General features: G+C 41.7%; 1 protein-coding gene across 1 annotated transcript in view; it reads right to left on the reverse strand.

The window, feature by feature from the left end:
* N4BP2L1 (NEDD4 binding protein 2 like 1) overlaps positions 1 to 15,201 on the reverse strand; it is a 43,346-nt gene that overhangs the window by 10,335 nt on the left and 17,810 nt on the right. The window contains exons 2-4 of the mRNA XM_056561890.1: positions 11,124 to 11,251; positions 9,657 to 9,745; positions 3,530 to 3,606 (exon numbers count right to left, since the gene is read on the reverse strand). Coding sequence (XP_056417865.1) covers positions 3,530 to 3,606; positions 9,657 to 9,745; positions 11,124 to 11,251 — 294 coding nt within the window. The remainder of the gene's footprint in view (positions 1 to 3,529; positions 3,607 to 9,656; positions 9,746 to 11,123; positions 11,252 to 15,201) is intronic.

Genomic DNA, 15,201 nt, shown 5'->3' on the forward strand with positions numbered 1-15,201 from the left:
TAAAAATGTCAAATTTTTCATTTACACATCCAACTTTAACAAAAAGTCATCAAACACCTGTGGGTAGTTAAGGCTCACTGTACCCCTTGACCCCTTGTTACATTCCTTGAGGGGTGCAATTTCCAAAATAGTATGCCTTGTGGGTTTTTTTTTTTTGTTTTTGTTTTTTTGCTGTCCTGGCACCATAGGGGCTTTCTAAATGGGACATGCCCCCCAAAAACCATTTCAGCAAAATTTGCTTTCCAAAAGCCAAATGTGACTCCTTCTCTTCTGAGCATTGTAAGTCGCCAGCAGAGCACTTGACGTCTACACATGCAGTATTTCTATACTCAGAAGAGATGTGGTTACAACTTTTGGGGGGCATTTTCTCCTCTTACCCCTTGTAAAAATGTAAAATATGGGGAAAACTAGCATTTTAGTGGGGAAAAAAAATTTCATTTACACATCCAACTTTAACGAAAAGTCGTCAAACACCTGTGGGGTGTTAAGGCTCACTGGACCCCTTGTTACGTGCCTTGAGGGGTGTAGTTTCCAAAGTAGTTTTTTTTTTGTTGTTCTGGCACCATCGGGGCTTCCTAAATGTGACATGCCCCCCAAAAACCATTTCAGAAAAACTCACTCTCCAAAATCCCACTGTCGCTACTTCCCTTCTGAGCCCTCTACTGCGTCCGCCGAAAACATTACATACAAATATGAGGTATTTCCTTACTCGAGAGAAATTAAGTTACACATTTTATACCTTGTAAAAATTCAAAAACTGGGTCTACAAGAACATGCCAGTGTAGAAAATTAAGATTTTGAATTTTCTCCTTCACTTTGCTGCTATTCCTTTGAAACACCTAAAGGGTTAACACACTTACTAAATGTCATTTTGAATACTTTGAGGGGTGCAGTTTTTATAATGGGATCATTTGTGGGGTATTTCTAATATGAAGACCCTTCAAATCCACTTCAAAACTGAACTGGTCCCTGAAAAATTCTGATTTTGAAAATTTTGTATAAAATTGGAAAATTGCAGCTGCACTTTGAAGCCCTCTGATGTCTTCCAAAAGTAAAAACATGCAAACATAAAGTAGACATATTGTATATGTGAATCAATATATAATTTATTTGGAATGTCTTTTTTCCTGATAAGCAGAGAGCTTCAAAGTTAGAAAAATGCAAAATGTTAAATTTTTTAAAAGAAATGATACAAGTATCGATGAAATTTTACCACTAACAAAGTAGAATATGTCACGAAAATACAATCTCTGAATCAGAATGATAGGTAAAAGCATCCCAGAGTTATTAATGTTTAAAGTGACAGTGGTCAGATGTGCAAAAAATGCTCTGGTCCTTAAAGGGTACCCGTCAGAATAAAAAAAATTTTTTTTTCCATATATCACTCAGTACCTAATCCTGACCATGTATATCTAATTTTTATGTGTCTAGCACCTTTATTTATTTATTTTTATTACACTTTTAATTTGGCTCACTAGTCTGAATTCCTTTCAAATGGAGGAGGCGTGGCCTCACTGTGCAGGTCTCCGCCCCTTCCTCAGTATGCTGTCTGCTCGCATCTCCCCTAACATTAGCAAAACTACAACTCCCAGCTTGTCCTCACTGACAGTAGGCGGACACAAGCTGACAGTGGGAGGATTTTTCCTCCAGATATGAGCCCTGCACTCACAGCTGTCAATCAAGGAAGTGTGTCCATGACATAGGTGATGACGCATGGACACAGCAGGACTAGTATATGTCCAAGCAGGCAGGGGGGGCAGTTGTTTGACTGGCTTTTTTAGTATGAAATACTGAAAATTTTCTAATGAAAGCAATTGCAAAACCTATTGGTTATACATGCTTTACAACATATCAAAAGTTTTTGTATCTGACAGTGCCCATTTAAGGCCAAAATGGGCCTGGTCCTTAAGGGGTTAAAAAGTGTGTAAGTCTGTAATCTTTACTCATTCTCATTTTTAGGCCTCCTGTCATTTGAGTATGGAATTGTTTCCCAACCAGAGTGCCTCCAGATTTTGCAAAACTACAACTCCCGGCATGCCTGGACAGCCTTTGGCTGTCCAGGCATGCTGGGAGTTGTAGTTTTGCAACACCTGGAGGCACCCTGGTTGGGAAACACTGGAGTATGGTAACAGGTTCAACCCAATACACCAAACTCCAATAACAATGGCAATACAAAAGGGCTTGTAATAAAATAATCATCCAGATGAGAAAATCTTACAGTTCTATTCTACCTCCTACTTTATAAAATGGAACCCAACGGCTGATTCTTGTGTAAGCACATCTTATTCTGTATTATTCTCTGTTGCACTCTGAACTATCATTGTGTAACGCACTTTCAAGCTCTACTTTCTCCGTGCAAAATTTCCCTTGACTAACAATAGTGTCATAAACTACTTGTGAAAGGTTATGGTGCGTAGAAAGCGCCCCATCGCTCAGGAAATAATGCCATGTTTCTATGTAGCATAACATCCAAGTTGGTTTATGACATTGTTGTTTTTCATACTGTAAATAAATATAAACCGCAATGTATACTCCTTTGGTCTCCAATAGGTCTATGGCAGGCACAGGCAACCATTGGTATGATGATTTGGTAACATTTTGGCTGTAAGAGCATCATGGGAGATATAATTCAAAATATCTGCAGTGCCAAAGGTTGCCAATGCCTGATCTATGGAAATGGAGGTCTATGGAAATGATTACTGTAAATGTTGGGACTTTTCTCATTTGGTAGACAGACACTGCTAACAAAAATGTGATAAGAGAATTGTTTACACACACCAAACCAATCTATTTTTACACTGCACACATCACTTGCCACATCCTCAGGGACCCCAACACCTACCCTAGTTCCATTTTTCGATGTGGCCTTGACAACCTTCTTCCCTTCCCTGCTGCTATGTCTAATACTGATAGAAATGAGAGGAAAGAACAGAGTACTGTTGAAGGCATGTGAGAAGAAGCAGCACAACCAGCTATGTAAAGGAGCTGCACAGCTTTTACAGCAATAGACTGGTAGGGAATGTTTTGGAAAGACTATTTGGAAAGTTGCTTTATTTTTCATTTAGAAATCAAATGAACATGAAAACAAATGCAATGCAAAGGCATGCACATGCTTCAGTTATAATATGTGGCCATACCTACATTGTAGCAGCTTAGCAGTACGTGTAAAGTACGTATCATCATATCGATGTCTCAGAACCAAAGCCAAAAACATGCTCATTGTGCCATATGCTACATTAACCCTGTTTTTTATTAAGTTCAGTAGGTGCAGCTGTTTTAGTGATTTAAGGCTTAAAAGAACAAACCATATATTAGAACTATTCATTAGGAAAAAAGGAAAGAAAAAAGAGTTGGCGGAAAGGATGAAACTAGAGTGAATTTAACCAAGCTCTATAAAAACCGCAAACAGAAACATTATGATTCAGACATGTTGTTGCTATGGTTAGTTACTCCACTATAAAATGATTGAGAAGAGGTTATGTTTTTTTTATGTGCATGTTATACCTGTTATTTGTCAGACGTTACATACCTTGCTAGTTCTCTGACATCAAACTTCCAGTGTGTGTTAGGTTCCAGGAATATGACTCCATATCCATTCTCCAGGGCCTGATAGAACAATGTACAAGAACATGAATTACAGATATATAGCAATAGAGGTTGTTGCAGCCGCTCTGCACATCACATGTTCTTTTGTAGGATGCCAGGAATCAAGTTCATCTTCCTAGTTTTTTTTTTTTTTGTCCTTTATTTCTGATGTGTAAGCACTTTTTATTTTAAACCAGGTTCACATTGTGACATTTATATTTAAATGCGCGCTGTCAGACACACAAACTTTTTATATGTTGACATCTTAGCAAAACATTAACCTTTCTAATATACTTCATGAGAAAATGTTATTTCCTTTTTATAGAAAACATGGCTTATAAAACCATGGCTTTGTCCAAGCTAAAGCACAGGCATGGACAAATTCCAGTAAATGAGGGTGGGCTAGCACTCCTCTGTGCTCTCTCCTGTCTGATAGCACTCCTCTGTGCTCTCTCCTGTCTGATAGCACTCCTCTGTGCTCTCTCCTGTCTGATAGGACTCCTCTGTGCTCTCTCCTGTCTGATAGTACTCCTCTGTGCTCTCTCCTGTCTGATAGGACTCCTCTGTGCTCTCTCCTGTCTGATAGTACTCCTCTGTGCTCTCTCCTGTCTGATAGGACTCCTCTGTGCTCTCTCCTGTCTGATAGGACTCCTCTGTGCTCTCTCCTGTCTGATAGGACTGCTCTGTGCTCTCTCCTGTCTGATAGGACTCCTCTGTGCTCTCTTCTGTTTGATAGTACTCCTCTGTGCACTCTCCTGTCTGATAGGACTGCTATGTGCTCTCTCCTGTCTGATGGCACTCCTCTGTGCTCTCTCCTGTCTGATAGCACTCCTCTGTGCTCTCTCCTGTCTGATAGCACTCCTCTTTGCTCTCTTCTGTTTGATAGTACTCCTCTGTGCTCTCTTCTGTTTGATAGTACTCCTCTGTGCTCTCTTCTGTTTGATAGTACTCCTCTGTGCTCTCTTCTGTCTGATAGTACTCCTCTGTGCTCTCTCCTGTCTGATAGGACTCCTCTGTGCTCTCTCCTGTCTGATAGCACTCCTCTGTGCTCTCTCCTGTCTGATAGGACTCCTCTGTGCTCTCTCCTGTCTGATAGTACTCCTCTGTGCTCTCTCCTGTCTGATAGGACTCCTCTGTGCTCTCTCCTGTCTGATAGTACTCCTCTGTGCTCTCTCCTGTCTGATAGGACTCCTCTGTGCTCTCTCCTGTCTGATAGTACTCCTCTGTGCTCTCTCCTGTCTGATAGTACTCGTCTGTGCTCTCTCCTGTCTGATAGTACTCCTCTGTGCTCTCTCCTGTCTGATAGGACTCCTCTGTGCTCTCTCCTGTCTGATAGGACTCCTCTGTGCTCTCTCCTGTCTGATAGGACTGCTCTGTGCTCTCTCCTGTCTGATAGGACTCCTCTGTGCTCTCTTCTGTTTGATAGTACTCCTCTGTGCACTCTCCTGTCTGATAGGACTGCTATGTGCTCTCTCCTGTCTGATGGCACTCCTCTGTGCTCTCTCCTGTCTGATAGCACTCCTCTGTGCTCTCTCCTGTCTGATAGCACTCCTCTTTGCTCTCTCCTGTCTGATATTACTCCTTTGCGCTCTCCTGTCTGATAGTACTCCTTTGTGCTCTCTCCTGTCTGATAGTACTCCTCTGTGCTCTCTTCTGTCTAAGGGTGCGTTCACACGGAGTAATTCAAGAGGAATTTACTCGAGTAATTCCTATTGAATTCTCCGCTCCAAACTAATGCACATGTCCTCTGCCCATTGACTTTAATGTTATTTCTGCTGGCCTGTTCACACTGCGGAAATTCTGCTAGCAGAATTCCGATGCTGAATTCCGTTCCGCTTGAAGAAAGAACATGTTCATTCTTCAAGCGGAATCCGCTAGCAGAAATCAATTGAAGTCAATGGTAAAAAAAAAATTCCGCCCGACATCGTTTTCACGCGGAATTGGCCCGCAATTTGCGGGCAATTTGCGCGGCAATGGCTGAAAAACCCTTCACTTTTTCTCCCCCATGTCAGCGCGCAATTCCGCGCAAATTGCGCGTTAATTTCCCGCAATTTATTTTTTATTTTTTCCGCCCGTAAATTTTCAGCGTGAATTACTCTTCACTTACTCCGTGTGAACGCACCCGCAATAGAATTCCTCTGTGCTCTCTCCTGTCTGATGGCACTCCTCTGTGCTCTCTCCTGTTTGATAGCACTCCTCTGTGCTCTCTCCTGTCTGATAGCACTCATGTGCTCTCTCCTGTCTGATAGCACTCCTCTGTGCTCTCTCCTGTCTGATAGCACTCATGTGCTCTCTCCTGTCTGATAGCACTCCTCTTTGCTCTCTCCTGTCTGATAGTACTCGTTTGTGCTCTCTCCTGTCTGATAGTACTCCTCTGTGCTCCCTCCTGTCTGATAGCACTCCTCTGTGCTCTCTCCTGTCTGATAGCACTCCTCTGTGCTCTCTCCTGTCTGATAGCACTCCTCTGTGCTCTCCCCTGTCTGATATGACTCCTCTGTGCTCTCCCCTGTCTGATAGGACTCCTCTGTGCTCTCCCCTGTCTGATAGGACTCCTCTGTGCTCTCCCCTGTCTGATGACACTCCTCTGTGGTCTCTCCTGTCTGATGGCACTCCTCTGTGCTCTCTCCTGTCTGATGGCACTCCTCTGTGCTCTCTCCTGTCTGATGGCAGTCCTCTGTGCTCTCTCCTGTCTGACAGGAATCCTCTGTGCTCTCTTCTGTCTGATAGGAACCCTCTGTGCTCTCTCCTGTCTTATAGCACTCCTCTGTGCTCTCTTCTGTCTCATAGGACTCAAAGGGTTTTATACAGTAAAATCTTCTTCCTCACCATCTCCAGGGGACATACCTGTCCACCGGGATGGTTAGGATATGAAGATAAAAAGTCTCCCACGCAGGCCCCTTAAGTAGTCCCCTGGGCAGGAAGCTATACCCACCTAGTCCCGTCTTGCCCAGCTGTAATTGCACCCCCTCTGCATGATTAAAGCCCCTGCTCCCTAAGCAGGCGGAGTTCAGCATTGATGCGGGCTGCGCCCGGGCAGTGATTCACGCTATGTGGTAGTAATTATAGTCGGAGAATACGGGACTAGGTGGGTATAGATTTCTGCCCAAGGGACTACTTACGGGGCACGCGGGGGAGACTTTTTAACTTCATATACTCACCATTCCTGTGGACAGGTACCTCCTCCAGGGATAGTGAGGAAGAAGATTTTACCATAGATAACACATTGCCATTATCTATGGTAAAATCTCATGATTGGTTGCCTTTAAAGGGGTTATCCACCATAAGGTGATTTTAGCACCTACCTGCCAGACAGTAATGTACATGCTTAGGAAGGATCCGTGCTTGTCTTGGAGCTAAATGGCTATGTTGTGAGTCCACCATAACACTGTGGCTAGCTTTTTTTGTGAAATGGCTATTTACCTGTTGGAAATCCCTCTCTCAAACTACAAATCCCATAATACCTTGTTTGTAAGTGTGAGTTAATTTTTCTCCATTCAACACAACATCCACCCCACTCATTGAAGCACAGGTGTGCTGCCTTCCATGCTGTGCTGTGAACAATAGACTAGTGTTTTCTAACCATGGTGCCTCCAGCTGTTGCAAAATTTACTGCAGAATGATCTCCTTCCCACCCTGCGGTCACTCCACCCATTGAAGCAGATAGGCTTCCTGTCATCACCTGACTAGTTATGTCGAGCCGCACTGCAATCTGGGAAAATTATGAACAAACTACACTAACTTTACAGCCTCTGTAGCATAGTCAAATAAAATAAATCTTAGAATACCCCCTTTAAGGGTATGTTCACATGCTTGTAACAAGTAGTAGGTTTCATGCTGCAGGAAATCCACAGTGAGTTAAGCTACTTTTGTATGGGACCCCAGACAGTCCGCAATAGTGGCAGATCTGCAGATTGTCAGTAGACCCATTGAAGTGAATGGTAGCGTAACTTGCAGTGTTTTACCGGGAGCGGGGAACCCTAAGGGACCATGGGGCTTGTATGAGCGGTGCCGGGCACGCTTTCCAGGACAGCTGCAATGCCACAACAAAAGGATCAGTGTTCAAACCAACCTTCAGGCCATATAAACACCGAACAGATTATAACATGGATAGCCAAACCTAAGATTATAAAGCAGCATCTTCTGATTAATTTAGTCTTGCAAAAGTCGTTCAGCTTTCTAAGGGTCTATTCACACGGGCGGAATTTCCTCACCAATTCCGCTTCCTTGGGTGGTTTCTGGCTCGTGTGGCTTTTGTGTGGAATTTTGTGCGGAATTCGGGTGGAAATTCAGAAGTGTGGTACCCATAGAAGTCTATTGGGCATTCATTTGAGGTGGAATTCTGCCAGTGGAATTCTGCCTCAAATGAAAGCCTAATAGACTTCTATGGGACTCCACACGTGGAATTTCTGCACAAATTCCGCACCAATTCCACACAAAATTTGCACAAGCCAGAAACCACCCAAGGAAGCGGAATTGGTGTGGAATTTGTGCCTGTGTGAATAGACCCTTAGAGTTCTGATTCCTCGGAGATGTCTGGAATGAGACTCCAGACTGTCTTATTCCAGACTTTTTTGTGGAATTGAAATACTTGGAAAGTAGGACTTTTACAAAATTAAATAAATTGTCGGACAATTCATTAAAGGGGTACTCTGGTGGAAAAAAAAATTTAATATCAACTGGTGCCAGCAAGTAAAACAGATTAGTAAATTACTTCAATTAAAAAATCTTAATCCTTCCAGCACTTATCAGCTGCTGTATGCTCCACAGGAAGTTCTTTTATTTTTAATTTATTTTCTGTCTGACCACAGTCCTCTCTGCTGACACTTCTGTCCATGTCAGGAACTGTCCAGAGCAGAAACAAATCTCCATAGCAAACCTCTCCTGCTCTGGACAGTTCCTGACATGGACAGAGGTGTCAGCAGAGAGCACTGTGGTCAGACAGAAAAGAAATTCAAAAAGAAAATAATTGCCTCAGTAGTATACAGCAGCTGATAAGTACTGGAAGGATTAAGATTTTTAAATAGAAGTAATATACAAATCTGTTTAAAGGGTACCTCTCATCAAATAAACTTTTGATATATTTTAGATTAATGAATGTTGAATAACTTTCCAATAGCATGTTAATGAAAAATATGCTTCTTTCTATTGTATTTTTCCCGATCGGTCCTGTCAGCAAGCATTTCTGACTCATGCTGGAGTCCTAAACACTCAGAGCTGCCAGCCTGCTTTGTTCACAGCCAAACAGGCTGTGAACAAAGCAGGCTGGCAGCTCTGAGTGTTCTCCTTTGTAAACAAAGCAGACTGGCAGCTCGTAGTGTTTAGGACTCCAGCATGAGTCTGAAATGCTTGCTGCCAGGACTGGTAGGGAGACCCCTAGTGGTCATTTCTTCAAAGTGGAAAATTAAATAGAAAGAAGCATATTTTTTAATAACATGCAATTGTAAAGTTATTCTGCATACATTAATCTATAATAGTGGAAAGAAATGGAGTTGTCCAGAGCAGGATGTCAAGCAATGCAATATTTATTCAGCGGTAACTGTGGGTGATGACAAGGTGACGCGTTTCAGCTGCACTCAGCAGCCTTAGTCATGACTAAGGCTGCTGAGTGCAGCTGAAACGCGTCACCTTGTCATCACCCACAGTTACCGCTGAATAAATATTGCATTGCTTGACATCCTGCTCTGGACAACTCCATTTCTTTCCACTATTATATGGACTGAGGTCCGGTCCGGTCCGTGAGCGGGAGGGGCGATCGAGTGAGCTGTGCCGCACCTGTTGTACCTATTAATCTATAATATATCAAGAGTTTTTTTGATGAGAGGTACCCTTTAACTTTCTGACACTAGTTGATTTAAAAAAAAAAAATTCCACCGGAGTACCCCTTTAAATTCGGGTTTGCCGAATCTTACTGTGGAGTTGCTAACTTCATTTAGGGGATTTAACACTTGTTAACTATTCATTCTACAGAATATGAAAACTCGTTTACTTTAATATGGTCCAAAAATGTTACATTAATAGTTGTAGATACTATGGACACAGCAAGCACCCAAAAAAAGAAATCGTTTTCTTACCATAACTGCGTATGGCTTCATGTGCCAGGCCAGTATGTTGGTGTTATCTATGATTATCGGAGTCCTCCCTTTGCTCATGGCTTTACGTGCTAAAAAGATACAAAATTATGAAAACATACATCCTGCCAATGGCAAACACCAACGCTTCCCAACAACCTACTGAAAAGTCTAAATATCATTACTAATATTAGGCCGCCATCCCACACAGAGTTCATATGCCAGGACCCCCACCAATCCCGAAAACAGGGACATAATTATCCCTAGAATAAATAGTGGAGTGCACCACTACATATCACTGTGTATGGAACCACCGAGCACTAAGGGGGAGAGTTATCAAATCCCGTCCAGAGGAAAAGTTGATGAGTTGTCCGTAACAACCAATCAGATCGCTTCTTTCATTTTTTAAAAGACCTCTGCAAAATGAAAGAAGAGATCTGATTGGTTACTATGGGCAACCCAGCAACTTTTCCTCCAGACAGGTTTTGATAAATCTCCCCCATTGTTCAGCCACCCAAGAGAGAATGAATCAAGCATGGTATGCGCCATTTCTTCTGGTAACTGGGGGGGTTGGACAACTGGGAATCAGCTTGTTATCCCAATATCCTATGGTCTTAAAGGGGTACTCCGGTGAAAAACAACATATATATACATATATACATATTATTTTTATTTTTTTTAATCAACTGGTGCCAGAACGTTAAACAGATTTGTAAATTATTTCTATTTAAAAATCTTAATCCTTCCAGTACTTATCAGCTGCTGTAAACTACAGAGGAAGTTCATATATTTTTTAATTTCTTTTCTGTCTGACCACAGTGCTCTCTGCTGACACCTCTGTCCATGTCAGGAACTGTCCAGAGTAGGAGCAAATCCCCATAGCAAACCTCTCCTGCTCTGGACAGTTCCTGACATGGACAGAGGTGTCAGCAGAGAGCACTGTGCTCAGACAGAAAATAAATTCAAAAAGAAAAGAACTTCCTGTGGAGCATACAGCAGCTGATAAGTACTGGAAGGATTACGATTTTTAAATAGAAGTAATTTACAAATCTGTTTAACTTTCTCGCACTGGTGTATTTTTTTTTTTTTTTTTTATTTCACCGGAGTACCCCTTTTAAAGAAAACAGTCAACGGCCATGTTCACATGACCGAAAATGTGCAAAGTGTCCGCCCGAAAACAGAACATTCTGCATATTTGAATGTTCCGGAGGTTCCTAGGGTATAATATTGTGAATGTGGAGCATGAAGGACAGCACGGTGGCTCAGTGGTTAGCACTATTGCCTTGCAGCGCTGTGGTACAACATCTGTAAAGAGTTTGTATGTTCTCTCTGTGTTTGCATTGGTTTCCTCCCACACTTTAAAAACATACTGATAGGTTTAGATTGTGAGCTCCAGTTTGAGTGTACAGCGCTGCGGAATGTGTGTGCGCTATATAAATAAAGAGTTTATTATTATTATGAAGGGGTCACCTCTCTTCTGATTCCACTTGTGAGCGTCCAGCAGTAGATCCGGATTGTAGATGTAACTTCCGTCTTCCATTAAAAAATAGTCGTCGGTGCTAAACACAAGAGCGCTGGGGAATTCTTTCTTCAGCTTCCTAGACATAGAAAACAAAAGGGCTCGTATATAATGATACATCATGTTGTGTTCATATTCCCTCTCAATCTGGAGAACACCACACACTTGTATAAATGTTTCCCCCCAGAATCAGATCTCTACATCGGGGTATATATATATGTATATATATATATATATATATATATATACACACACACACACACCTCGGTATTGTCTGCAAACCTAGCCCCATGAAAGTTTTTCTTCCGGGCATGCTGGAAGTTGTAGTTTTGCAACAGCAGCCAGGGACCCGCTGGTAATAGCGGGCATTAACGATCACGCTGTTGTCTGCTATTAACCCCTCAAATGCCGTGATCAATACTGATCACAACATCTGCAACAATGTGGTGCTTCTATAGGCTGATCGGATCACCCACGGCCCGATTGCAGGGATCCGATCAGCCAAGATGGCGGATAGAGGTCCCCTCGACCACCTCTTCGGTTCTCCCGGGATGATCTGCTAGAACAGTATTAGCAATCTAATAAATGGGGAAATAAAAAATGTAAAAAAAAAATAAGTAAAAAAATGAATGTGAAAAAGCCCCTCCCCTAATAAAAAAATGTCATCGTCCCTTTTTCCAATTTTACCCATAAAAGTGTAAAATATATATATATAACATATGTGGTATTGCCATGTGTGTAAATGTCCAAACTATCAAAACATAATGTTAATGATCCCGTACAGTAAACGGCGTAAACATAAAAATTAAAAACAAAGTCCAAAATTGCTGCTTTTTTGTCACATCACATTCCTAAACAAATGTAATAAACCAGTAAAAGGTCTCAGATATGGAAGATCACGGCTACAGATCACAGCGCTAAAAATGAGCCCTCATACAGCCTCGAATACAGAAAAATAAGAAAGTTATAGGTGGTCAAAACTAATCGTGGTTATCATATTAATCCTATTGATGCACAGAATAAAGAAAACGTCTTTTACCGTAACGTGTACAGTGTGAAAACGAAACTGTCCAAAATTAGTAAAATTGCGGGTTTCTCTTCAATTTACCCACACAAATAATCTATATATTTTTTTTGTTTTGCAATACGTTTTATAGTAAAAGGAGTGATGTCATTACAAAGTACAATTGGTCGCTCAAAAAACAAGCCTTCCTATTGGTCGATGGATAAATAAGAGTTATAGCTCTTAGAAGGTGAGGAGGAAAAAACAAAAATTCAAAAATAAAATTGGCTGTGTCCTTAAATTCCCCTGTAAATCAACTGGTGCCAGAAAGTTAACCCCTTAAGGACCAGGGTTTTTTCCATTTTTGCACTTTCATTTTTTCCTCCTTACATTTAAAAAATCATAACTCTTTCAATTTTGCACCTAAAAATCCATATGATGGCTTATTTTTTGAGCCACCAATTCTACATTGTAATTACGTCAGTCATTTTACCCAAAAATCTGCGGCGAAACAGAAAAAAAAATCATTGTGAGACAAAATTGAAAAAAAAAAAACCGCCATTTTGTAATTTTGGGGGCTTCCGTTTCTACGCAGTATATTTTTTGGTAAAAATGACACCTTATCATTATTCTGTAGGTCCATACGATTAAAATGATACCCTACTTATATAGGTTTGATTTTGTCGCACTTCTGGAAAAAATCATAACTACATGCAGGAAAATGTATATGTTTAAAATCGTCATCTTCTGACCCCTATAACTTTTTTATTTTTCTGCGTATGGGGCGGTATGAGGGCTCATTTTTTGCGCCGTATTGATCGGACTTATTGATCGCTTTTTATTTATTTTTTCATGATATAAAAAGTGACCAAAAATACACTATCTTGGACTTTTGAATTTTTTTGCGCGTACGCCATTGACTGTGCGGTTTAATTAACTATATATTTTTATAATTCGGACATTTCCGCACGCGGCGATACCACATATGTTTAATTTTATTTACACTTTTTCTTTAAATGGAAAAAGGGGGGTGATTCAAATTTTTATTAGGGAAGGGGTTAAATGATCTTTATTAACTTTTTTTTCACTTTCTTTTTGCTATGTTATAGCTCCCACAGGGGGCTATCACATTGCACACACTGATCTTTTACATTGATCAATGGTTTCTCATAGGAAACCACTGATCAATGATTCTGCCGCTTCACTGCTCATGCCTGGATCTCAGGCACTGAGCAGTCATTCAGCGATCGGACAGTGAGGAGGCAGGAAGGGATGCTGCATTGTTTTACTTTCACTTTAGACGCGGCGTTCAACTTTGAAAGCCGCGTCTAAAGGGTTAATAGCGCGTGTCACTGCGATCAGTGCTGCGCGCTATTAGCCATGGGTTCCGGGCCGTTGTTACAGACCGGGCCCAACCCGCTATGATGTGGGGCCCCGCGTTATAGAAAGGGAAAGGACTCAGGACGTACCGGAACGCCCTTGGTCTTTAAGAGGTTAAACAGATTTGTAAATTACTTCTATTAAAAAATCTTAATGCTTCCAGTACTTATCAGCTGCTGTATGCTCCACAGAAAGTTCTTTTCTTTTTGAGTTTCCTTTCTGTCTGACCACAGTGCTCTCTGCTGACACCTCTGTCCATTTAAGGATCTGTTCGGAGCAGGAGAAGTTTGCTATGGAGATTTGCCCCTACTCTGGACAGTTCCTACTCTGGACAGCAGAGAGCACTGTGGTCAGACAGAAAGGAGATTCAAAAAGAAAAGAACTTCCTCTGGAACATACAGCAATTGATAAGTACTGGAAGGATTAAGATTTTTAAACAGAAGTAATTTACAAATCTGTTTAACTTTCTGGCACCAGTTTATAAAAAAAAAAAAAAAATGTTTTGGAGTGTAGTACCCCTTTAAAGGGTCACGGGGTGTCTGTGACAAAACAAAAGTCACTTTATATTTTTTGACGGTATTATTCTGCACTACAGAGAAGACTCCTATTGACTGCCTACTTTCTGAATGTACAGAGAGGGATTTTTTTTTCCACTTTTGCAGCAATTTGTAATCTTGTACGCTTCCTACATCCTGGGGCTGTGCATGGAAGTGAAGAATCTGAACACCTATAACTGGAGTCGGCAGATCGTGGCTCAGCAAATGTCTTTCATGTTACCTCCGGGCTTTCTGCTTGTTCTCTGGAATTCAATTATAAAGCGCTAAAGGGAAATAAATCATCAGCAGGAAATATAGTCCAAAAATACTACAGTACCATGAGGTGTGTGCTCAAAGTGACCACAATATCTTACCTATGGGACAGTGTTTCCCAACCAGGGTGCCTCCAACTGTTGCAAAACTACAACCCCCAACATGCCCGGCCAGCCATTGGCTGTCCAGGCATGCTGGGCGTTGTAGTTTTGCAACAGCTGGAGGCGCCCTAGTTGGGAAACACTGCTTTGGAACTTCACATTAAGTTCTAAAATGAAATAATGTTACTTCCTTTTCATAGAAATCATGGCTTATAAAAAAGACCACTAGGGGTCCCTATACCATCCAGTACATAATCCAGCTGCAGCATCATCTTTGTCCCAGCTAAAGCACAGACAGGGACTAAAGCCCAGAAAGTGAGGGTGGGACTTGAACTCCTCTGTGCTCACTCCTGTCCTGTCTATCAGACTCCTGTCTGAAAACAGAGAGGAGGGGGTTACAGAGAAACCTGTAGTGAATGGATGAAGAGGAACAGCACAGCAGACATAGGGAGGAAGTGAATATATGGTGAGTGAGGGCGGCTCAGTGCTTTCTTAGGACATGCCCCTTTCTGAGCTGTGGATGTCAGAATACTGAGCAGCAGAGTGGGGGAATCGGTGTGGGAGTTTACAGGGTATTTAAGAAGTACCTGTCACCAAATAAACTGTTCTAAACTACCTCAGGCTATGTTCTCTAACTACTCCTAACATCCCTCCTGCCCCTAAAAAAATGTTTTCCAGAGATTTAAAGGGGTACTCCAGTGCTTAGACATCTTATCCCCTATCCAAAGGATAGGGG

The sequence above is a fragment of the Hyla sarda genome, chromosome 2 (assembly GCF_029499605.1).
Source record: "Hyla sarda isolate aHylSar1 chromosome 2, aHylSar1.hap1, whole genome shotgun sequence".
In the NCBI taxonomy this organism is placed as follows: domain Eukaryota; kingdom Metazoa; phylum Chordata; class Amphibia; order Anura; family Hylidae; genus Hyla; species Hyla sarda.